The sequence below is a fragment of the Syngnathus leptorhynchus genome, chromosome 2 (assembly GCF_054491065.1).
Source record: "Syngnathus leptorhynchus isolate UIUO chromosome 2, UIUO_Slep, whole genome shotgun sequence".
Lineage (NCBI taxonomy): Eukaryota > Metazoa > Chordata > Actinopteri > Syngnathiformes > Syngnathidae > Syngnathus > Syngnathus leptorhynchus.
In genome coordinates, this window is record NC_141196.1 from 9,463,576 (window position 1) to 9,488,699 (window position 25,124).

General features: G+C 40.5%; 3 protein-coding genes across 7 annotated transcripts; 1 reads left to right on the forward strand and 2 right to left on the reverse strand.

Moving 5' to 3' along the window:
* Window positions 1-71: 71 nt before the first annotated feature.
* Window positions 72-4,975, reverse strand: rab9b (RAB9B, member RAS oncogene family). 2 transcript variants are annotated; one of them, XM_085901833.1, is made up of 2 exons: window positions 4,843-4,975; window positions 72-3,246 (listed from the first exon to the last, which is right to left on the reverse strand). In XM_085901833.1, exon 2 carries the CDS (start codon window positions 3,197-3,199, stop codon window positions 2,588-2,590), a length of 612 nt encoding a protein of 203 aa, XP_085757959.1. In that variant the 5' UTR covers window positions 3,200-3,246; window positions 4,843-4,975; the 3' UTR covers window positions 72-2,587. The 2 variants fall into 2 exon arrangements, with proteins under 2 accessions (XP_085757959.1, XP_085757970.1); XM_085901844.1 differs by lacking the exon at window positions 4,843-4,975 and adding an exon at window positions 4,311-4,836.
* Window positions 4,529-8,416, forward strand: pofut4 (protein O-fucosyltransferase 4). 3 transcript variants are annotated; one of them, XM_085901761.1, is made up of 6 exons: window positions 4,529-4,603; window positions 5,380-5,605; window positions 5,781-6,116; window positions 6,249-6,629; window positions 7,128-7,750; window positions 7,938-8,416. In XM_085901761.1, the coding sequence occupies exons 3-6, from the start codon at window positions 5,781-5,783 to the stop codon at window positions 8,086-8,088; spliced, it is 1,491 nt and encodes a 496-aa protein (XP_085757887.1). In that variant the 5' UTR covers window positions 4,529-4,603; window positions 5,380-5,605; the 3' UTR covers window positions 8,089-8,416. The 3 variants fall into 3 exon arrangements, with proteins under 3 accessions (XP_085757887.1, XP_085757878.1, XP_085757869.1); XM_085901752.1 differs by lacking the exon at window positions 4,529-4,603 and having other exon boundaries at window positions 4,805-5,605; XM_085901743.1 differs by lacking the exons at window positions 4,529-4,603; window positions 5,380-5,605 and having other exon boundaries at window positions 5,631-6,116.
* znf185 (zinc finger protein 185 with LIM domain) lies at window positions 5,268-25,027 on the reverse strand. 2 transcript variants are annotated; one of them, XM_085901720.1, is made up of 32 exons: window positions 24,889-25,027; window positions 24,119-24,172; window positions 22,917-23,001; window positions 22,495-22,590; window positions 22,377-22,403; window positions 22,214-22,270; window positions 20,941-20,982; window positions 20,777-20,848; window positions 20,591-20,671; window positions 20,444-20,500; window positions 19,872-19,967; window positions 19,512-19,793; window positions 18,570-18,635; window positions 18,272-18,358; window positions 17,961-18,035; window positions 17,562-17,636; window positions 16,687-16,761; window positions 16,429-16,482; window positions 15,957-16,007; window positions 15,817-15,861; window positions 14,988-15,029; window positions 13,726-13,791; window positions 13,514-13,585; window positions 13,326-13,388; window positions 13,016-13,111; window positions 12,788-12,835; window positions 12,208-12,246; window positions 11,221-11,274; window positions 11,070-11,144; window positions 10,956-10,976; window positions 10,448-10,550; window positions 5,268-9,511 (listed from the first exon to the last, which is right to left on the reverse strand). In XM_085901720.1, the coding sequence occupies exons 2-32, from the start codon at window positions 24,126-24,128 to the stop codon at window positions 9,410-9,412; spliced, it is 2,214 nt and encodes a 737-aa protein (XP_085757846.1). In that variant the 5' UTR covers window positions 24,129-24,172; window positions 24,889-25,027; the 3' UTR covers window positions 5,268-9,409. The 2 variants fall into 2 exon arrangements, with proteins under 2 accessions (XP_085757846.1, XP_085757836.1); XM_085901710.1 differs by having other exon boundaries at window positions 5,269-9,511; window positions 22,917-23,037.
* Between the last annotated feature and the right edge of the window lie 97 nt (window positions 25,028-25,124).

A 25,124-nucleotide genomic window follows, 5' to 3' on the forward strand; every position in this document is an offset into this window, starting at 1 on the left:
AGCTTTACAGGGAAATAAAGCACAAGGCAAACCGGAGGCATACATTCGTGCACACACAAAAAGACACAAAATGGGGTGATACATTTGGTTTTATTCCGTACGCAAGCAAATGATAACCGGTCTTATCAAATGTAGTGCAAAAAGTCTCGCGAGGGAAGAAATGTGATTGTTAAATAAAAGTTGGGCATTCCAACTTTTACACAGTTTATATAAAAATCACTAGCTGGGCTGAACAAAACATGATCAAGTGTCATTTGGGCAGTTTTGGTGAAGTCATGTGGTTTAGCCATTATTAGGGACAGCTCAAATTAGGGGTTACATTCATGAATATTACAGCAACATGTAAACACTGACATGAAACCACGATAAGTACTGTAGGTAATGTGATCTGCTTATGAATAACTGAATCTTTGATAGTTTCCAGGTAAACATTGTTAGGCTACATCCCTAGAAAGTCAAGGAACAATAAACATTGAAACTATACCGGAAGGGCAAAAAGATTCTAAGTCAAAGAACAACAACAACAAAAAAGAAACGTACCATTCCCGGGTCAGCTCACAACACAAGTAAAAGGTATACTACCCACTAGATGTGGAAAACTTGAACTTAGTCGTGTAGAAATGCTATCAAACATCTGCTTGAAACTAAAACAAAACATCGGGGGCAGCACATGAACAACTTGGCTTTAGTTTCACAGTGATGTTTATCTACTCGCACAAGAACAGGTCAGTCAAAACTAATATGTTCTATGTGCCCCCACTAGTCTAAACACTGCATTCAGATTAATACTGCGTTTAAGGAGAACAAATTAAACATGGAAATATTTTACCCATCTCAGGGAGTGGCCATTTGGAAAACAGCTGAGCCATGACTGGTTTTTACCTGAGCCCTGAGGCACTACTGTATCTCATTTTCAGTCAGCAGCAAATGGCAGTGCAAGGCAAAATGGCAGATCTCTAAGATGGAGAAAACAAGTTTTGATTTTGATTTTTCCCCCCCCACAAAGGCAATCTTACTCTGAAGACCGTGTTTAGACGAGTGGGGGTGTATTCAACAGATTAGTGTGTTTAAAAAAAAAAACAACAACTTTGAAATCCCTTTTGAACAGTGAGTTCCAGAACGATTTGGACAATGACAGTGATGATTTTTAAATGCTCTTGAACTGAAACAGAAAGTCGATACTTGAATCATGTTCCAGTTTTAAATCCATTGTGGCGTATGAATGCAAAAATCAAAAAAACGTTTGACCGTACTTCTCCAACTAAATGCTCGAACCCTCATACACTTTTGCTTGATGACACTGAAATTTTAACGACGCACAAGGCTGGAAGCATGAGAGCATGAAACATGGTGCAATAACCACACAGAAATAAATTAACTCATTAAAACAACATGTGCAACACAATAATTTAAGCAGCAATCAAGATTTTCACAAAATTAAAAAACAACAACACTCATTTTCTAAATGTACCTAAAATCAACACCAAGCTGGCAGGTGTTAAAAAAAAAACACACCACATGTAAATCTGAAAAGACATTGCAATGAAATCTCGGTACCATTTAGCAGAAATTAGGTAAACGTGATACAGTTCTATTAATACTTGGATAACTGTTTCCTGTATGAATGGAGTTGAAAGGTTTTATCTTTACCCTCACATTCAACTGAGGTCTACATGTGTTATCACTTAGGAGGGAGCATAGCTTAAAAAAAAAAAGGACTGGTTTGTTAAAGCTTGCCACATACTCAAGAAGGTTCAATTCAAAGAATGCCCTGATTAGGAAAATTGTTCAGTGCAATAATCATAACCTCCTTTCCACATCCGGGAAACAAACCCACCCATCCCTGATCCAATATTAGACAGTGTATGTTGAACAAACAAAAAAGAAAACAGCACACAACGGAATGGAGGGGTGGTGCCTCACGGAGAAATAAACAGCAGTTTGGGAACACTAGAAAAGGAAGAGCAAGTCATAAACACTGGCACAAATGCAGCACGGAACATGAAAGAACACCTCTGTAGCTTCGGTTTAGGGTGCACAATTCCCTTTATACTGATGAAAATAAAGACAACATTACATTTTAGAGCTGCTGCGATCAACGCTCGTACCGGAAAGGATGTTTGTGCCTGATTGCATTCCAGATGCTTTTTTTTTTTTTCTTTTCTGGCAAGTCAGCAATACTCTTCTGTACTCCTATGATAGATGGAATTTTTGAAATGTTACGAGCTAAAATGTCCTCAACTACTCAGAAGTCAACTGGCATCGCTGAATGAATCGTGTTTGACTAATTGTTTTGGATGCGTTACGAACATAAATTTGCAAGTGCCAACAACTGAGGTGGAAGTGTGCAACATGACTGGAAGCAGACACAGTACAGGGTGAGCGTTTCAGCCCGCCTGTACCTTGCCTGAGGCAATCATTCAGCCCTTTGGATAGCGGCTGTACCCTTGACACCGCTTTCCTCAGATTACATCTTATCAGCATCAATAAAGAACACGGCCTCCGCTGTATCTTATCCAAAGAATCAGAGAGCAACCGGTACTTGCCCTACGTGTACCATAAACAACAACTCGTGGGCTTTGACCCGTCAGCAGCAGGACCTACGAGATATTTTGCGGTTGCCGTGAAGATCTATCGTCCCGCTCAGTACCGAGTGGTCGACGTGATCCTCGGCGGCCAGCACCTCCCTGACGGCCGCCTCGAACGCGGCCGTGACGTTCATGTCGTCCTTTGCGCTGGTCTCAAAGTAAGGACAGCAGCCGTTCTCCTCGCACCAGGCCCGTGCTTCATCCTCGCCTACTTCTCGCTGCTCCATGTCCACCTTGTTACCCAGAACCACAAAAGGGAACCGCTCAGGATCTTTCACATCAGAATAATACATGAATTCCTTCTTCCAGCCGCCGAGGTTCTGGAAGCTCTGCAAGTCGTTCACGGCGAATGTGAGCAGGCAGCAGTCGGCGCCTCGGTAGAAAGGCGTACGCAAGGACTTGAAGCGCTCCTGGCCGGCCGTGTCCCAGATTTGGAGGGTGACGAGGCGTCCGTCCACTTCCAGGTCTCTGTTGAGGAACTCGACACCAATGGTGTGGAACGACTGCGAGTCAAAGCGGTCGGTGACGTAGCGGTTCATCAAGGAGGACTTTCCAACTCCTCCATCACCGAGCAGGATCACCTTCAGCAGGAGGCTCTTCCCGCTCATCATGCTCAGCCCTCCTCGCTGGGTGGCGCACAAGACAAGCTCAATTCATCCTTAAAAACAGTTCAAAACTGTCTTTTAATATGGTGAGCCCAGTTGTAAAATTGAAAACAGCAGTCCTGTTTAAACCCATGTTTGAAACCCTAACCCTAGCTTTGAACCCTACTTTGAAACCCTAACTCTAGTATGAAACCCTACTTTGAAACCCTAACCCTGGGTGTAGCTGGTGGTGGTCGTGCCCATTACAAAGTGGTTGACAGCTGCCAAGCAACTGCACATCCGTTTGTATGATGGGTCTTTCCACAATGATAGTTATCCCCGATATGTCAGTTTTAGCCATGGAGGTGTAAAGGTCTGAAAAAGTTGCAAAAACTTTCTAGCAAATTTCAACTTTTGGAAATATCCCAAATTAGAAACTTTCCACGGGAGAGTAATTTCATTTCATATATATCATATCATATTCAATCATAAATTTTATACATTTTGTTTTGTAATATTACACTACCTTAGCAGTAGGGTCCCATCAATATGGATTGTTACGATATGTGGTAGGATAAAATCTGATAACCGATTAATTGGTAAATTAATTAAAAAACGACATAATGAACGAAATAACTTCTTTTTGTATTTAAAAGCTTACAATAATAAAAGTATATATTCCAGGCAGAACATTTGACCTTTTTATGCAATCTTTGTCCTTTTGTAGGCTTAACTCAAGAAAAGTGATTAAAAAATTCAAACGTACTTTTTGGTCTTAATGGTTAAGTGTATGGACATATCGCCAATGTTAGCACTCAAAGCAAAAAACCGATATTATACTAAAAGACTAAAACTATTTTTTTTAAACCCCGACTATTTTCCAACCACATTTTTTTGCATTGAATAATCATCTTCTAAAGACTTCTAAATGCTCTGCTTTTGCTAGGCTGTTTAAAATACCTTCCTGTGACAGATGTAATCCGAGTTTGTGTGTAAATCGGAAAAGTAGTCAGTGTGGATGTTTCGGGAAAGTATTAAGTAATATTAATTTCCACAACTATTCATGAGAAGACTTCTAGGCAATGCAAAAAATAAAACAATCAAGTCAAAACCTAGCAAACAGAGACAAATTCCTTACCTTCATTTGTCGTGGTTGTTTTTAAAACCCCAAATACTACTTGACATTTTCTAATGCTGCTGTACTAAATAGTTCGTTATCGGGATTTCGTAATCACCTCGCAAATGCTCTCACTGTAATATGACCATCCGCCCAATGTAAACAACAGTGACTTTGGAGTGCAAGACTGCACATGCGCAGACATGTAGCAGCTTGTCAACCTGAGCTTGCGGCTAATTGCTACTTACTGTCTTAACTCGTCTATCTCACAAGGAAGTGCTTTAATAATCGCACTAAACAAAAGGGACGGAAGTGTGAGTATCACGCGTACTGTAAAACACGCAGTAAAACATCAGCAGACGTATTAGGAAAGCTGAAGTCTTTTCGAACTTAGTAAGCAAGCTAGCCGGGCTGCTGTGATCGGCTTGTGGACATTTCGGTTGACTAGCAACGGAACATCAAAGCGTTTGAACACGCTAAGAAATATGAAGGGGAACATGTGGGTTGTACAGCTCTGCAACCCTATCCGAAATAATTTAACACATGTACTTACGCCGTCCTTGGTAGTTAATACTTGGCTGTTGCCCAGTCTCCGACATCGGGCTGAGCCTGAGGTCGATTGTAGTGACGTGTCAAATTTGTGCGTCCCTATTGGGTAGCCGTAAGAAACTTGGAACGCAAAAACTGTAATCCCCGGGTCTTAAAGCCAGTCGAGTTATTTTCGGAGTCATTTGGGGGACCCAAGGCAAAACCACCAACATTTTGATTTTTTTTTTCCCCATGAGCCCAAAAAATATGAATTTTATCAAATTCGTCTGCTTTTATTCGTTTGAAAGCAAAGTATGCTTCATTTTTCTCTCATTCTGTTTTCTTACCAACTCTTCCTGAATCAACGAGGAGAAAGAAGCTGGACTTGCCCACTGCATTTGTTAATTTATTTACAGAAAATGATAAAACGTATCAGAAAAAAAAAAAAGACTGTAATAACCAAATAGAAAAAGTTCTGTTAGAATCATAGTTTTAACGCATACATTTAACTTGTAATTGTTAATTTTTAACAATTAGATTTTTTACCGCCTTCCAACTGTAGATGACGCTGTGCTGCTCTACTGCTTCTGAGGCGCCCGATGAAAAGAACCAACCCACGCGTAGAAGAAGAATCCAGCTGTTTTTTTTTTCCTCCAGCTGCATCGTTCGATGTCACCAAGCAGCATCCCGTTACTGCATCCCTACAATAACTTTAACCTCATTTATTAAAGCCCACATTTGGAGGAGTAAAAGTACGGAATTTCTATGCGTTTCAAACTGTAACAAAGGTAAGAATACTTGTCGTTTTTCCTGAGCTGTAACAGTGTGTTCTCTACTTATTTAGTTTTAGCGCTGGATATCAAAACCTCACATTTGTATAACCACATTCAGGAAGCCATGTGGCTCGAGTATAAATAATGTTTGTCTCTCACTCGTATGTTTTTTTTTTTGTTGTTCTTTCAGATGGCAAGAAGAGGCAGGCTGGTGTCCTGTATATGTTTTGGTCTGTTTGGCGTCTTGTGCTGGGTGTGGGTGTCCTTTGCGTCCTTCCCGGATGAACATGTCATGGTGCCCTATGATGCAGTGGAGCAGGCACATTTTAAGCCCCAGAGTGCTCTTGCAGACATGGAGTTTGCCCCGGGGAGTTCATACCATGGACCTGGCAACCAAGACCATCGCAGCAACAAGGAGCTGCCTATTATCCTGTGGTGGAGCGGAGTCTTATTCCCACATTTTCCCGGAGATACTGAACGAATTGACTGTGCCACATCGTCCTGTCTGGCCACAAGTAACCACAAGGTATCAGTGATTCTCAAATGATGCCTATTAGTCATTATGCTTTCATCTATGTTTTACTTATTTATTTTTTAAAAGTAATTTGTGTGTTCATCATTTTGGAAGCACTAAACTTTAGAATTTTTCGATTGTAAGGTCAAGCTGTACAAAAGGACATCATCCATCATTTTCTACGGGACGGACTTCCGGGCTTATGAAGCACCGCTCCCCCGCCTCCGCCACCAAACGTGGGCTCTGTTCCATGAGGAGTCCCCCATGAATAACTACCTCCTCTCACATGGGCCGGGCATCAGGATGTTCAACTACACGGCCACTTTCCGCCGGGAGTCCGACTACCCTTTGACCCTGCAGTGGCTGCCGTCTCTGAGCTACCTGCTGGAGCCGACGGTGGTGTCCCTGAAGGAGAAGAACCAGCTGAGGCTGAAAGGCTTGGCCCCCGTACTCTACATGCAGTCTCACTGTGACGTACCCTCTGACAGAGACAGATATGTGCGAGAACTTATGAAGTACATTGAGGTAATACGCACAAGAGTACATTATGGCTGAATGATTTTAAAAATAACCCAATTTCTTTTCACCCGCGATATTGAGATTCCCACTATGTGATTATTTTTTTAGCTCGGAATTAACCTGTATTAAAATAAACAATAGCAGATTCATTCTACATAACGTTAGGTTTTTATACGTAGGTCGGGCTTATGCAGAAATAAAGGCAAACGTTAAATACTTCAATTAGTTCACTGACAAAACACACTGAGTGAAACTCCTCAACTTACGTCAACAAAGCATCAAGTTGTGGCAAAGCACGTCTTTTGTCTGAATGAAGCTCCTCAACTCACTTTAGCATTTTTCTTTGGCGCCCAGATGCCACAAGATGGCGGCAAAGTAATGCAAATAAGTAAATAATAACATAAAATGGGTTCCACAAAAGATCGGCTTGAACAAGCGTGGAAACTCTCAAAGGACAAAGTACGACTATTCAAGGGTTCACTGTTTTCTGTTTCCCCTCCTCAGGTGGATTCCTATGGCAAATGTCTGAACAACAAAGCTCTGCCCGCACATCTCGAAGACACGTCTACAGCCACCGGTGAGGAGACTTCCTTCATGAGATTTGTGGGCCGCTACAAGTTCCACTTGGCATTAGAGAACGGCCGCTGCACAGACTACATGACTGAGAAGCTATGGCGGCCCCTCCACCAAGGCTGCGTTCCCGTGTACCGGGGCTCTCCAGCTGTGGCAGACTGGATGCCCAACAACCACTCGGTCATCGTCATCGACGACTTCCCCTCACCGAAATCTCTCGCCGACTTCCTCAAGTTTCTAGATGAGAACGATGACGAATATGGCAAATATTTGGAATTCAAAAACATCCAGAGCGTCACGAATGCTCGTTTGCTGGGGGCTTTGGAGACCCGCGAATGGGGGGTGAATGACATGACCAAACCCAACTACTTGAATGGATTTGAGTGCTACGTGTGTGACCAGGAAAACGCGCGGCTGGCTGCGGAGCGAGCCCATAGAAAAGCCCCAAAGACAAACCCGGCTCCAAAACCAAAGATGGCTACCAACGCTCACATGGGTTGCCCTTTGCCCAGCCCAGGCTACGGAGAAGTACAAGACCTGCCTGCAGATGATGGGTGAGCCACTTGAATTGATTCTCATTTGGACTTATTTTTAATTGTTTACCGAATTGTATACATATCAATATATTATATATTATCGATTTACTTAGCTACTCATTTATTTTCTTCATGAATTTATTATGCCTGCGTCTAATTTAAACATGGTCTACAAAGGGTCTAATTTAGACAAATGTGTCTGCAGATGGTTGCAAATGTGGCCTCAGGACTACTGGCAGAGTCTGGACCAAGCGGAGGGCCTAGAGTCCCTCATAAGAGCCAACGAATCGGATCCTGCGCTGTTGTGGAAGCACATCCAAAGAATCGCAGTGAGCCGAGCTAGAGGCAAACACTAACGTTGGCCTTAAACAGGCCAAGGAGGATGGAGGACATCCAGGAGTCCAGATGTGCTCCACAGACTTTTTTTTATCATGCGGGAACAAAGCATGGCCCGTATTTGCACCTGCGCCCCAAACTGTTTTTTTTTTTTTTTTTTAAATATGATTTGATTTTAGTATCTCATAAGCCAAATATATTTAGTTCAATCATGCCACAGTGCTGAGTATTAACGTTAAACTGTGTGTGGCAAAATATGCTCTGTAGGGGTGTTATAATTCTCAGGGGCAGACATGTTTGCATTGGAGTGAAGCCAAGCTCAAATTCTGTGTGCCAAGTGTGTGTGTGTGTGTGTGTGGGGGGGGGGGGGGGGGTCTGAGGACAATCAGGACAGAAGCCACTGGATTTAATTAGCTTTTTTTCCCACTCTTTCTTAGTAGCCCAATGGTTTGCTATGCCAATGTTTTACGTGACAATGCAAAGAAAATGTGTTACTTGGCTGATATTTGACCAATTTGCTACCAATTGTATGCCGTGGTGCAATACGTGCAATTGGTTTTAGCTGATTTTTTTATTTTATTTTTTACAGCACGTAAATGAGCACACTATACTTGTTACATTTTTATACCAGGATAAATGTTTTATTTTGTATAGAAGCATCGGAAATATGAAACGTTTTGTTTTAAATCAGTGTATTTAGAATGGTATTTTGTAAGAAGTCTTATTTAAGCAAAGTAAATATAAATATATTGTACCCCATAGTGTCAGTGTTATTGAATTCAATTTGCAGTTAAGCCCAAAATGATCCATACTCTGACCAAGTTTTAGACCATAAAATGTAATTCCATTTTTTTTTTTTTTCAACTTCAAGCACAACCCTAGAACAGTTTTATGAGCTATTATTTAAATATATCCTGTTTGCAAAAAAAAGGATTTGAATTGGAATTGGACAAACAGTAATGGAAATGAGCAAAATGGCAATTGGATTTTCTCTTAAGAGTTTTTCGCCATTTGTGTCATTTCCAACTAAAAAGATACCCATTCAACAAATGGAGATTTGAACACAAAAATTGGCCACGGTACAAATAGATTTGGACTCAATTGTGTTTGATGTGGATACAAATCCTTAAGTTACACATTCACCAGTAGGAAGAAGTGCACAAACCTGTTTTGCCAATAGAAATCTTGCCTTGCGTGAAAAGAATCTAAAGTAATTATTTTTATTGCTCGTTACAGTCTCTTGGCTCACCCTAAACCTCCATCCTTCTTGCATTGAAGCCGTCCAAACTTGTTGGAAGAAGGCCGCTTCTCACTTTAAATGCAAATGAAGAGCCGCTGCGATCAATCGAAGGTTGCAGCGTAGCAGCTTTCACAGTGGACTTTGCCTCCGTGCAGGAACATGTTGTCGATGAGGTCTCCCATCGGCTTCCAGCATGAGGCACACTGAGAAATAACCAGGGTGTCATTACGAAATGTCTTTGTACAAATATTTTAATTACTCATTTCTTCGCTTCAAAACACTCCTGACGACATGAATAATAATAAGCAGGGATAGATCATGGTGCAATTAGTCACACTCACATGCACGCCTATGGAAAATGTAATCCCCTCAATTAACCTGAGGGACCTTAGGTTAATTAATCTTACTAAACTGAACATGAACCGAACCACAAAGCCAAGGTCCATACCGAACAACACATATATTTTTAAACTATCATAAATGTTTTCCAATCATTTAAAATTCTCCTCTACTGATTTATTATTTTTGATGTATCATTACACCCCTACCAATGATAGTTTTATATGGTATCATCATTATAACCGGTCGACCGAGGGCAGACCCGCAATTTAAACAAGTCCCTGCTCGGATAACCGGTTTTGTCAGTTTACAGTGATTTTTAAAAGTCAAGGTTTCAATATGAGCAGAGGTAATGAGCAGATGAGACGACTAAGCAGAGCACCCACCATATGATCGGCTGCTGGCAGGGTGGAGTAAACCAATCGTATCTTTGACGTTAAGAGGGGCCAGTCGTTCTTTTATTTCCCCATATCCTCCAAGTGGTTCATAGGAGTTTTATATTTGTATATCTCTGCATGTGCCACTTACAAGGATCCGGAATCTTACTGTGGTCGTAAGGTTGCCAAGCAACCAGCTGGGTCGCTAAGAAGTCACTAGCCAAGAAAAGCCTTTTTTTTTTTTCTCTTTGCAGTCTTTGTGTCAAACTGTGCTATGAATTCTTATTTATTGATTTATTCAGACTTTGAATGATTCTTCTTTGCAAACATAGAATGATACATCTATTCCACTAAATATGTTTTTGAAAATAGGAAAGGCACATTCTTACAGTGTAAGACATGAAATAAATGATGCAAAAGTACCTTGAAACAATGCGGGTGGCAGTCAATGTTTAGGTGCTCGATGGTGATCTTGGCATCGCTGCCCACCAGCTGTCCACAGTACGTGCAGGGGGAGGAGACAGAGCTGCAGGGACACACAAAAAAGCGTTCCGTGACTATGTAGCAGAAATAAAATTGGCAGATTATTATTTCTTTTAGTCATATAGATGGAAGGATGGATAATTAGATTTTTTTTTTTTGCATCAAGTCCATTGACATTGTGTTGCTTCTTCTAGTGCATGCGCTTGGCCACCGGGAGACAATATACAACAGACACGGGTACTAAGAAGTTGGAGGCTCAGTAAGCTACTAGTCTATGTAAATCACTAAAAAGCTGTTGTAAAATTTCCAAAAGCATCCAAGCTATAAATGATCATAATATATAGTGAGCATTTGTTTGAATCATTATCTATTTTTTTTTTTTTGTATTTTTATAATATTAGTTCTTTGCAGAAAATACTGTGAGTAATATATTATTTTCCTACATTACCTAGAGTAGGAAGAGGACCACCTGGAAGAGACAAAGAACATCAGGATGCAGGCCAAAGTCATTCATCAACAGTATTTCTGATCAATAGCATAAATAAGAGATAGTGAACAGTACCTATTGAATGAGCCCGTGGCATTATGGGAGGACATCTCGGTGGTATCGACATACTCCTTCACGTACACAAAGGGCCTTAAACATATACGGGATGAAGATGAAGTCAGACAACATGGATATTAGTTATCATTTTGATTGAAACCATTCTCACTTTTTGGTGTCAGGTTCTGGCGTGGGGGTTCGCGGGGCCTCCACTAGTACGGTCCTGGTGTCAAACAGGGCATTGTTAGTCTCATCGCTCACTCCCCGAGTGACAGCGATGATGCGCACATGTACGCACTGCATCTGCTCAGTGCAGCCCGGGAAGATGATTATTTTCTGTCAATGCGTGTTAATGTCGTGCTGCTTGATGGCGAGATGTTTGACAAAGCGACACCTTTCATTCGCATCAGTATTCTGACATCTGCGGAATCGGAATTGTGTGGGAGAAACGAGAAAAAAAAATGCACCATAGTAGAGAGGCCGATGAAAATCGAAAGAAATTTGATTAAATACGTTGTTGGTTTTTTTGCATATGAAATATTGATACATTTGACAATTTTCCAAATAGGCTACCTGTCACTTTTTTATATATATATACAATGATCCCTCGCTACGTTGCGCTTCACCTATTGCGTAATTTTTATTTTGCGGGTTTATAAGTGACGGGAAAACAGCGTTTAAATACGCTCGTTGAGCAATGTACGTCACTGCGGACGTAACTGAGGAGGCGTGGGAGGTCGGCAGCGTGTCAAGGAAAACCATAATTCAAATTAATTTACAATACACTCATGCCCTCTAGCGGCCAACATGAACCACTACGTGTCGGAAATTTCAATACGATGGTGTTTACGTTTCTCAATAATACATATACCGTTTCTACTTTGCGGATTTTTGGAACGGATCTCCTGGGATAAACGAGGGGTCCTTGTTTTTTGTTTTATTTTTTGGGGTCATTAAAAAAAAATCCAAAAGAATTCTCAAAGTAAATTCAACTCTAATGTGCAAAAGTAAACGTGAAATGATCCTTAAGAGCAAACAAACATTGTCGTCCTACACAACATTGTTGTTCAGCCTCAGCAGACTGATAAAAGAGCTTCGACGGCAAGCGCGTACCAGACGAGCAGCAGTGCAAACTTTCCCAAGATCATGAACTCACCGATCCATCGTCGACCCCTCCTGTTCACCGTAGGTCTCCCTGGAATATGAAAGCCAGCCGGATTAGATTTTCACTGTCGGCCGGAGCCGTCAATATGCTGGACACGTTTCAGTAAACAGCGACTTGTTTTTTTTGTTTGTTTGTTTTTTCTAAGTCTTCTCTGCAGAGGCCAGGGATTTATAGACCATGTGGGTCATTTTCACAAATCTGTCACTTGATCATGAACTGAGACTTTGTCTTGACCCAAAGATGGATTTTGTGTTTTTTTTCTGAAACGTAGCGATCAATTACCACATGGTAAAATCCGGATTGCGCAAACAAAAAGATGGAAGTATCTCAAAAAGCTGATGTGCTACAAAAACAATAAAGCCGTTTTTGAAAGCAGCATCAAAAATGTTTCAAGACACGACAATGATTAAAATTTGCTTTTGACTAGCGCAATCCCGAGGCTGAAAATCAAACCCAGCTGACACATGCAGGGTGTATTTATTAGATTTTTGATTTCACTATATTTCCCTTCCCTGATTCCCATTAATTCCCCTGGAGAGTATCCAAGTTTGAAGACTCTTCCATTTCCTACCTGATGGTGGTGATGGTTGTGACTGTGTGCATCTGCGAGTCTTCTGGGCTACAAAACACATCGGCATTATGTAAGTTAAGTTTCCACTTAGGTTTAGCTTGTTTTCAATTAAATGCTTGACAGCCTCTTAATTTCCACACACTCATAAATCCTGCGAGAATGGCAAAAAGGGAAAAAAAAATGGATTTAATTTGCAGCTAATGAGCGCCGCCATGGGGAAATGACTACCTCTTCTCCTCCTCTTCTTCTTCCTCCATAGTGCTAGTGATGGTATACATGGACGGGGACGTCCACTTGTCCCATGGAGAGTCATTTTCTTGGGACCTAAAGACACATGACGACAGGGATTCACATTTTATACTCGGAAGGAGGAAAAAGCCACATGTTGACCACGCTTGTGACAAATACATATCCGATATCCGACCTATTTTTATCAGCACAATGTATTCCGGCTCAATGAGCAAAGGGGTCATGCCAAAGAAGCCTCGGTCAGTGGAATAGTAAGATAGCCCCCAACCCTCCTTCAAATGTGACTTACTTTCTTTCAAACGTAACCAGAGTATGTTGTTCCTCCTGTTGGCCAACCCCCGGAGCCTCTTGTCTGAGTGAGAACACATACATACATTGAAAGGCTTTTAGTGCACAATGGGCCAAGGGGAGAGCTGAACGGAACACGCCGGAGAACATGGAGTGGAGGCGTGAGAGTAAATCGAAGTGTGTCATCACCTCTCTTGTGTGGTGGTCTGCAGAGGCGTTGTGGTTTCCCACGTGTGCGCCCACGACCGGTGAGTGCTTAGGCTGAAGAGGAGGCGAGCCGTGATGGGGGAGTCGCGGCGCATGGAGCGGAAAGACAAAATAAGTGCATTGTTTAAGAAATGGATTTTGCACGAGTCCCGGCGCTCACTCACGTATCCGTTACACATTCAGCGGGCGAATACCTTGTGGCGGTGGTGTCGATTGGGATGACTTCCTCCGCCAACGATTCCAGGATCCGGTTGTTCATACTTGTTAGCAAGCACAAAATACAGTTAATGGATAAAACGAGACGTGTTGACGGGAGTAGGAAGCGTGTCATCGGCGGCTCCGTCTCACAGTCAAACGTTCTGGGTTCGAATCTCGGTTCAGACCTCAGTGATTTGCAACTTTGGGTCGAAACTCAATATGTGAGCCGAGGAGCCATTATAAATGTTATATTTTTTTTTCAAAAGGAACTGATCAATATGGGCTTTTGAGGCTGATGTCAATTCCGATATTTGGCAGAATACAATTCAATACTGGATTGGTCAGACGATAAATGATAAATAAATGTAACGCTTCGGTGAAGAATGGATTGGTCATCCATTTAAAGTACTTTGTCAGCTTATTGTCTTATTTATTGCACCACTTACAGTGTGACTGTGGAAAAAGAGTTTTGGGAAGATGATGTCACCAGTTCTTTGCTTTTGTGAAGGAGCATGACTGGCATTGGTGACATGCCATCAATTTCCAATATTTTGTAGCTCATGAAACATGATTTTGGGTTGTATGAAAGAAGTCCTAGATTGTGTGTTTGTTTTCCCACGACCTCAAAACTAGTTCTCCATACATTTATGATAGTGGTAAAATTGACAATAATTACAAGAAAGGGCAAATGTAATTATGTAACCATAAACTACGGTGAGTAGGTACCACAGCAACCAAGCAGTGATTATAATGTGTCCGTCTCACAGTTCTGCAGTTTGAGGTTAGAATCTTGCTGTGTGGCGTTTTAATGTGTACGATCCAAACGTTGCTCGTGGGTGTGAATCGTTGTTAGTCACGTGGCTTGTGACTGAAAATGGATAGATGGATGGATGGATGGATGGATGGATGGATGGATGGAATATAGAGAAGAGATCTTTATTTGTGTTATATCCTAGCCCTTATTTAGTTCAATAACATCTTCAAATCACCTTAGAGGACAACAATTTAACTTGGCTTCATAGTACACTATGATGATTAATTATTTTAGCCATCAAAAAATATTGAATCAACTCTAACGGCCTGAAGTTATTTTGGTCATTAATCATTTCAAATTCATTTACTAATTTACGTCACCAAAGATGTGATAGTTCAAAGAAATATGCATTTAATAATGAAAGTTATTGGATTCGTTATAATAAATGAAGGCATACTTTAAGAGCTTGCTGAGTGTTAGCTTACTGTAGATTTAGAAACTTACGTGATCTCTGGCTCTTTCCTCTCCATGACAGAGTGTGATGAACTGAAGGCGATAACATTTGAAATGAAATTATAAGCTCGGTTGATTAAATTCTTCCCGGCAGAGTAAACATAATTCTCATGAGAATTAATTGGATTTTATACAATACAATTTTATACACGGATTTGATCAAAATTAAGGCGCATTAGCCGAAAACTATTCATTAGCTTGTTTTGAAAATCGAAATAAAATCTACTGTGAAACCTCAAAAGTTTAACTCTCATTAGATCTCATTAAGCTACATTTGCTTTGATGCAACATGTTTTAAAAAAAAAAAATGAACAAAACTTTGTTTTGTTGTATTTTTATGATGTCACCACAGAAAGTATTAGAGATGGTAAAGTAAAATTACGAGCAGTAAAATTATGCAGAAATGATAAGATTTTACAAACCTCAACAATTACGCAGTGGTTAGCTTGTGATAAATAATGTTTGTCCAGCTAATAAAGGTTTTATGTGACATTGAAAATCATTGATTCATTATTGAGTGAACCAATATCACTGAATGCTAAACTTTGAGGGTTTCACTGTAAATATATTGTAAATGAGAAAATGTTCTCAATTGGCTTACCTAGTTAAACATTGAATAAAAAAAAGAATATAGTCAATTTAATTGTAATTATTTGATCAATTCCAATAGGAACACATTGGCGCATGATAGCATCTGATTACAATCCAATCCACAATGAAACGGCCTTATCGCAATCATGACACGTTTGTCTGCTCACATTAGCAGCACAAACAGCAATCCCAATAGAGAATGGCGGAATTTGTGTGATCCTTTTTGTACCTGTTGATGGAAATATCTGAGCGGGGCTGTAGCAGGTCAGAAGAGCTGCAGGAGAGAAAGGGGACTCGTAATCACATTGCGCTGCATAATGCATGACGAGAGCTGCAAAACTGTCACAGCTCCCAAAGCAATATGATTACCTGTTTGGGGATGTGCTCCCTATCGGGTACGGATCAAATGGATCAGTTGAGCTGAAACACAATTTCACACTGATTTCACTCTCAATTGTTAGCACCATGCGTCTAGTGTCACACTGACTCTTAATGGAAAGACGTAATGCGCTATGAATTGTAAACAGACATAGAAATGAACTAAGGGGTAGTATGGCTTGCCCGATATGGAAAAAAATAACAATCGGGATGACTTGGATTGATTTTGAAATCCCGATTAAAAAAACACGATTACTCTGTGATTTCATAACTTTGTTTGACATCTACTATTTTTAGCTTGAATTAAGATGTGATCATCATCTGCCATTGATTCCAAATGTGAGCAAAATCCTCAGTATTACATTTCATCTTTGCCACTGTACTATAAATAAACACAAAGAAAGATCACAGAGCTTTTCGCCACTTCAAATCAAATAAGTTCAGTAACGGCAAGTCAAGCTACCTGAACTCAGTTACTGTGGTAGTCACATGTGAGGTCAAGATGTCCCTCTCCTCACTGCACGGTGTTGGCAAGATGGAGAGGAAAGGAGCGAGGAAGCGCATCCATGACGTGATGAGCGGAGAAAAGAGGGCAGTCAAAGGTTACTGTGGTTCTTCTCATGCACTATTTACATGGAAAGTACTGACAGACTTGCAAGCATTTGACTAGCCTGCAAACCAGGGCAGGAAAGATTTGGTATATGCGTGTATTTGCCAATACCTCTTCTCAGGAACGGTTACAGTCTCGGTGGTTATAGTGACAGACTCTGTGGTTATAGTGACAGACTCTGTGTTGCTGATGGGCAGAGAGACACATCAGAGTCACTAGTGGTTATTAAACAAGTCACATTTCCTACCAGGTAGTTCCGTGATTACATCGAACTGGATTGTTTTCAATCTAACTCATGGGTACATCTGAGGCCGACGGAGACAAACAAAGCAGCGATACTCCATCAGAACAGAACACTCGCTTCTATTTTCAGTGGCGCAGGTAACGTGTTCTCTTTTTGTAAGTGCCGGCTTCAAGAAGCTTTCATTTCTGAATTTATATTTCACCGTCAGAGATGGCATGACATATAAGACTAATGGGCTTCCATAAAGGTTAGTGGCTATAATGCAATTTCAACAAGTATAATTTCATTTTCACCTTTCTAACTGTATAATTCCACCAGGTTGCTATTCACCCTCACTCACATCAACATAGTCTCTCTTTTAGTCTATGCAGAAGGAGGAAGGTTAGTAGTTTGAGCACTGTAATTTACTTCATTACACAATACGTAATCACCTTTTTTAAGAATGGCACTCCAACCATAGTGAAAAATCCAACGCTATTGTAACCCTGATGCAGACACAGATGGAGGCCAAAGGCTTTTGCAACAATTTCTTTCACTCCATGTTTCTTTTGAGATTGCATTCATTTGAAGCTACCACTGTTTTTTTTTGCCGGATATGAAATACAGAGCAGTGCAAAGCTTTGCATTCGACTTGGACAATATGGAAATACACTGCCACTGACAAAGAGGCCACTGATTTGGAACATAGTAAAAATTGATTTTCTTTTTTTTTTTTTTTTTCTTTTGGCAGCTCTTCTTGTACCTTTCAAATTCATCGTGTAGATCCTGACTCCATTGTACAGGGCTGGGGGGAACAAGATCTTCGAGTTCTTCTTGACTGTGGAGGCGGAAAGATAACAGTCAAAATAACAGCAAAAATAAATAGAAATCACTATGGTATGGAGTGTGTGTTTGTGTTGTGTGTTTTGTACTGATCCCGGCAAGTGAGATTGAATAAGAGAAGTTACCATACATACCAGAATGCGGAGGAGTAATGTTATGTAATGTCGTGTTGTGCAGCATTAATGCAGTAAGTAAACAGATCATCGATTTCAGAGCAGTGACGGAATGCAATAGTATAAGTATACGAAGCTCAACAGTGCCACCTTGTGATTCATCTTCTAAAACAACCTTGATGCCATTCAGTGTGTTTTTAACTAACCCAGAACTGAGATTCAAGAGATCCTCTGTTCTTGCTTCATGGCTGCGGAGTTCTGGAATTGGATCCTGTTCTTTTCTATTGACATTAAGGAAATTGATTAGTGAACCTACTTTGACACACGCTCGCATCCATATTTATATCTCTTGAGTCATGACTCGAGTCTAATTTGGAACTGACTCTTGACAAGTATTTTTAGCTAGCTGTAAAAGAGATTTGACTCCTTTGAAGTGAACACAGTGGCCAAGTGCCATCAGGTGTCTTCTTGCCAACACAGCTATGAAATAAATAAGAAAGTAGCTTTAGGTGTGTACCCTTCCTCTGAGCGAGTGTCCGCTGAGTCTTCCTCTTCCTCTTCCTCTTCCACTGCCTTTGCCAGCACTGGCTCATCAACGTTCAGGCTGAAGGGGAAATGAAGAAAAGAAATCTCATCAGATGGCACGTTAAGCTTAAACACAATATGTTAGAGGCAAAGTAAAGTTGTTATTGTTTATAAACAGGTGACAAGTTTAGAAAAAGCAACATCATTTTTTTTTTTTCTTTGAAGCCACTCAAACAAAGACTGCAAAAATATTTGCACATTCAAATTGAGGAAAGTTTTGTCGCTCATACCTGGTTGAGTTGGAGTCGTCTGGAATAAGGTTTTCATACATGGCGGTAAGTGTTTCAACTCTGGAGCTGTGAAGATAAGATAAGGCATGGAATTCCACGTCAAAGTCTCCTTGACATGTTTATTGAGGTGGAATGCAAGCATGCCACTGAAATACTGCACATAACACAATTAAGCCTTCATTAGGTACTCGCTGAAATTCAAATTTTACCCAAACAAAGCCTTTGCAGCATAATACATGAAAATATACTGTCTAGTTTCGAGTCCTGACACTTGGCAGCACAGTTCTGATTAGCATAACTACCACTTCATTTCAATTTAAACCGATCTGTGCTCCAATTCTTTCAATAATATTGAATGAATTATTTCAAAATTTGGATGTTGAAGAACATCACAAGTAGCAAGGCCTTCTAAAATAACGGAAAAATACAACTGCATTATTACGCTATTCACAATAAGTGAGGCATATTCAGCTTTTGGGTGAATTTTTATGTTGAACTTAAATTGCACTTTGACCTTTAACCATTCAATGCCCTTGACGGCTACTAATATTTACTTCTATTGACATATAGGGTATGTCAATCAAAAGTCAGTTTTAACTGGGCTGGTAGTGAATGAGTAGTTACACGGCAAACTGAATTTGAGCTCCTCTTAACTTTTGAAAGCACATGTCCAGCTGCAAATACAATATTGCATTATATATGTATTTTATATTATCTATGTAACTACTTCTGATGTGCATAATATTGGAAAACGCTTTCAAGGCATTTTGACACCTATGTAAAAATTACAACTCCATTGATAAATACATTGTGAAATGAATCCTCAAGGGTTATTTGATTGTGAAGGTGAGAATGCGAATGCAACATTCAGGTTTCTACTTCAAAAGATGTTTTTTTACAAATGACCTGTAGCTAAAATCTTAACTAATCTAGATTTCTGACCTTGAGTTTTCCAAAAGTTCTGGCTCTTCAGTGATTGTGACGAGATGAGTGTCGGCAACCCCCGAATCATCGTGTTCTGAACGGGTGGAAACGTGCAGATAATCGGCGATGAGTTCAGGGAGAGGAGCGGCCACATTATCCACTTTTATGTCTTCAGACAGGTCCTTGTTCACAGCCAAAACCGGAGGAGGGTCTCGTTTGATGGGTTCAGGGGGGGGCAACTCCACCTTTGGAGGCTCATTAAAAGTGACGACAGCTGTCTTTACACTCGAAGTGGTGATGCTGTTAAAAAGACAGTCAATCAGACAACTTGGCAGCAAGGGAAGATTGCTTAATGTAGACATTTGGTCGAGTATTTACATGTTTTGTGTCTTGGGTGGTTCTGGCACAGATGTGACAGATGTGATGGGAGGGGCAGGGGCAGGGGCAGGGGGGTAAACATCTGCAATCTCCACCCTGAATATGTCAACCACACACATGGATATACATATAAGCATTTGAGGCAGTCATTGAGTCTCTGTGATATGATTTCTGTGAAACAAACGTTCACACTCATGCTATTGATTTGTTTAAAACTATATTGGAACCTCCAAAGTTGTTTGGAACCTTTATGAAAAATCAATTTGCTGTTTTTATGCTCAGGCTAAGGTATCACTTTAGGTCCAATTTGGTGTCAATTGACTATGTGAGTTGAACAGCTTCATTTTGACAAAAGTAGTGCTTTGCTGCTATCTTGTGGCACTTCGGCCATTTCAAAAAACCCATTCTCAAATGTCAATCAAAATTTGGTGTTCAAACCGTTTTCATCAGGCGTGACATGACATTAAGAACTTCTCTCACTTTGCATTATGAGGGAAAATGTATGTGGGCAATTCTTCTGAAGGAAAAACCCTAAATGGATCGCGTTGTACTTTTTAATAATTGCCATTTACCTTTTTGCCACATATGGTGGTGATTCTTCAGCCACTGAATTTTCAGCTGCTTGAGACCTGTGTGTTATGGGGCAAATACATCGAGATTTATGAGAGCAGAACATGCAACGCACTCCTTTCTCAAAGCTGCAGAAAGTCGGGACGTACTCAAATTTCTTAGCAGCAGAGAGCACATAAGACCGTTCTCTGGCTGCGGATTTGTTCAGAACTTTGCTGGCTGCTGCCGTGCTGAAAAAAAAAAAAAAAAAAGAGCCAATGTGGCGTTAATGCAATCTCTCAGCAGGTAAGGTTTAAATTGAACAGCGTGTGCATGTGTGCGCGTGCGTGTCCTACCGTTTCAACTGCTCCTCGCTGCTAATCTTGCTGTCCACGTTCTGGGTGGAGGGCTTCACCGTGTGGGAAACGCTTAAGACCACACACACACACACACACACACACATCTCATGATACCATATTCACACTTGTTTACAGTCAATACAACATCTTAGTGAGCTTACTTGTTCCCTTCGTAATGTCTATTGGTGACTTTCGATGTCCCGCTGCCAAAACACAACACAACAACGAAAAGCTTTCATCACAAGATCCTTTACTTGAGTACGTAGAAGTAGCAGTAGAGCTGTAAACAATTTTGCTACCAAGAAGGATGGTGTTTTTTTTTGCAGTACACTTGAACAACACATATAATTTTATGACCTTTTGTGGCCCCTCTAGTATGTACAGACTCTCAAGCTGGTCCGAAATGTTGGAAGTAATTTCCCCTACGCCGAGTTTACTATACACAACAGATTTGGAGAGAATGGGTACCTTTTACAATGTTGAATCAAAATGTTGACCCAATGTAGTGGCTCAAATTCTCAACCCAATGCGCTTGTTTTGGTTCAATGTCTTTGGAATCAGCACTGGGTTAGCTAATTCTGAGGATTTGCTGACTCTATGACGGAATATCCATATCAGGAAATGGAGGGAAAGGTGCCCATCTTTTGTTTTCTAACAACTGAAAATACTGTAAGACTAGCAAACATAAGCAGAGCGAAGGGATGAAGATTGAGAAGCGATTTAGAATTAGCAGCATTTGCAGTCAACCACTAAGTTTATTACCTCTGCTGAGTTTTAATTGATTTTACATCCTATAAAAAGTAAAATTTCGGTCTCATATATTCTGGTCTTAGATTTATTACAAACAACTCATGCTACCAACATAGCAGCTGTGGCTAATTTCATCTTGTTTACAAGTGTCTATGCTAGCTTAAGCAAATACCCGCCTTATCAATCATCTAGCTAAGTGCTACATAGTGGGGGGACGCTGTTACTGGCTGAGTGACTGACTGATGATGGAAAAAATAGTCAAATATTTTGTAGCCTCAAGGCTGAATGACTGCGTCTATTAACTGGTTGCTCCAGCCAGTCTTTTGAAATTCCGTCCGTAAGTCCAAAGGTCTACAGTTGAATTGCAGACTATACATAAAGTATGAGAAGAAAAGTCCCCTCCACACCTAAGTAGCACTAAATGTACATGTGTAAGTCAAGCTTGGCGTGTCTTTCCAAGCCAATTTAGAGCTCCAGGTCACAAGCAGAATGGAAAGTAGAGACATCAGTTTAAGGGCACCTTTCACATGGATCTATCTTCATGATTAAGTCTGTGGTGCGCACGCTCTCTGTATTTAAAAAAAGACTTTTCATTTGTCATCTTTTACTACTCTTGAGTATTGACTGATATCTAATTGTGACTGCATGGTGGACCCAATGCTGCATCAGAATTGCAAGCCTTACCTAATGCCATTGGAAGTAGTACTTGTAGAAGATGAAGAAGTCTTGTTAAAAACACCTCTGTAGCAACAACAAAAATTGTGGGTCAATCAAAGTTTCACAAATTGGCCTTCTAATTGTATATTTTTCATTAGTTCTGCCATATTTGCAGCTGTCTTTGACTTACTTGATCATGAATCCCGAAGATGGTGATCTAAGTACAAAACAGAGACTTGATATTAGTACGATATCGTGTTTTCCAAGTAATGAAATGCATTATGGTAATTTACAATGTTTTTTTTTACTTTTGACTGTCAGACTTTGGTGGTGCAGTGGAAGTGGGTGAAGACACTGGACTGGTTGTCGCTCCATTTTGACGCCGGGCCCTTAATTCTGCCATCCTGCATGAACAGACTTGTTAAGTTCATGGATGAAGCGTTGTATCGACTAATTTTCCATTTTATTTTGTGCTGATTCAGAATCTGCCTTTGTTTTTTCTTTAGAAAATCAGATTTTTAGAATAACAATAATATAACAATAACATAATAATGAGTATAGTAATAAGTTTAGTAACATTTATAAGTTATTGGCTAGGTTCAGCAACGGGGAATTTTTTTTTAATGTCATGGCTAAAAATGACAATGTATGATAAAATCTGTATTGCGTGATTTTAATTTCATTTTCATTCAAATAAATAAATACCAGTACAATTAGAGGTGGGTCTTACCATGGCTTCTCTTCTTCAGATTGAACCTCCTCAAGTTCACTGCTGCGGTTCATCCAGCTGAGGTCACCCTTCAGCTTTGTCCTGACTTTGGTGGTACGGAAAACAGTTGCTTTTTCCCCCTCTAATATAAAACAAGGGACTTACTATTGTTTATTATAACACTTCCCCACACCAATGAGAAACACCTCTCAATATGATGCAGATTTGAGTGCACTATCATAAACATTAACATCGTTCAAGGAATGTCTCTCCAACTTTATAAATGAATGAAAGAAAAATGGTCAATTGGTTTGTGAAAAAGAATATTCTGCATTGAAGAAGGCGCGCACAGAGACTAAGAAGAATTCATCTCACATCAACCCCAATGGAGAATTTTGTCTTCAATGAACTCATCATGCATGTTTTGTTTTAGAACGCAAGATGAAGCCAAAGTACCAGGCGATACAAAACATGCAGGCCAGAATTAATAATTGAATCCGTGACTTTACAAAACAGACGTGCTAACCAGAAGGTTACTTACTAGCTGCGCTTGCCTGTAATTCTTAACCGCTCCATTTTTGTAAAACACTATGACCATCAGCCACTCGTGAAAATTAGTTGTCAAATGCTGCACACTGCCCCAGAAGGGTTTCAGATTACGAGGGGGGTCATTTTAACAAGAAGCGGTGTGGCACAATTTGTATTTACAAGTATTGACGTAAGGAAGGAAAGCCCAACTAACTTTAGAGAGTGTTAATTTGCTTTTCAAATGGAAGTGAACCTTCGAGCCAGATTCCCAGTTATTTGTGGCAAGTGAGAAATTGAACAGAAGAACCATGACAGAATATTGCTGGGGGTCTCAATTTGTGTTTTCTGTTGAAAATTATGCATTTTAAATGTTAGTAAAACTTGTCTGTACACATGGCAGTGTGACACAAGGAGGTAGGCATCCAAATGGTTAAGGTTACTAACAGCATGGATTTTAATTGCACATGTTAAAAGGTGATGGACCAAGTAGAGAACCCTGTTGGACACCTTCGTCAAGTGGTAATGCGAAAATCAAAATCATTCATAACTAACAGTATTTGACTTGTGAGGCTGGATACTAGCCAAGGAATGCATGTTCCAGTTGCATACAATTCAAACAATGAGACAATACCATTATCTGAGAGACACACCCTGTGATGACCCATTATTGGGCAAGACACTTTCTTCCTACTCACCGGTTGCCATGGTTGGATTTTCTCTCGCGTCTTCACTGGTTCTTATCAGGCCACCTGAAAAATGCACACGACATTTTCAGATAAGGGAGGGCAGAGACGAGAAATTGTACAGATTAACCAACAAATGGCTGTTTTGATAGGCATCAGCCTTCCCACGCTTTGTTCCCTTCCCTCCCTCCGAAAAGAGCACGCTCGGAAAGGAATTCCTTACTCATCGTTTAGACATGTGGACGAGCCTGTCTTTCCACTTCCCCAAAAAATTAAAAAAAAAAAAAACCCCGAAAAAATGCTATTGATTGAATATCAAAAATATTCTGCGGAAAAAAACATGACAATGATTTGTGTTCTTCTGAAGCGGCCAACCCTTTAACCTCATTTCCAGCCAAAAGAAACATTTCAAAGAAATTTCATAAATGACTCGTGAAAGTCTCCTTACTGAGAAAATCCGGTGAAATTCCTTGAGCAAATACAACATTAAAACTTCACTCCGTCAGAATCTTATGTTTCCTGCCACGCTAATTAGTGCAAGTAAATCCACAGGGGCCTCAAAAGACATATTTGTCCAAGGTTTAAGAGACCTGCCCATACAAAATCATCAATGATTAATGAAGTGTGCTTAAGCGGCGCAAAGGAACAGGACAAGCAACTTTATATCAAAGCATTCGTGGCAAGGAACAGCTAGAAAATGATGATGGCAAACACTGACTAAAAATGTGGACAGAATGACAGATGACCTCAGTCAGGAAGTGATCAAAAATGACAGTACCGACCTGGTCTCACTTAATTATCCAGATGGGCTCGTAGCAGTGTAGTGTCCCGCTCAATGTGCCAGCTGGAAAGTGCGTGTGTGTGTGTGTGTCTATGTTTGTGCGTTCTTGTTTCGAACAGGTGTCTAGAGCTACAGGTACGGGGCGTGAGCTCTAACAAGCCGAGCCAGTCAAGGAGTGTAAAATGTGTGGGGTGGAGCACTGGTGTTTGTACCGCTCTGACTAATCCAAGTTGCTTG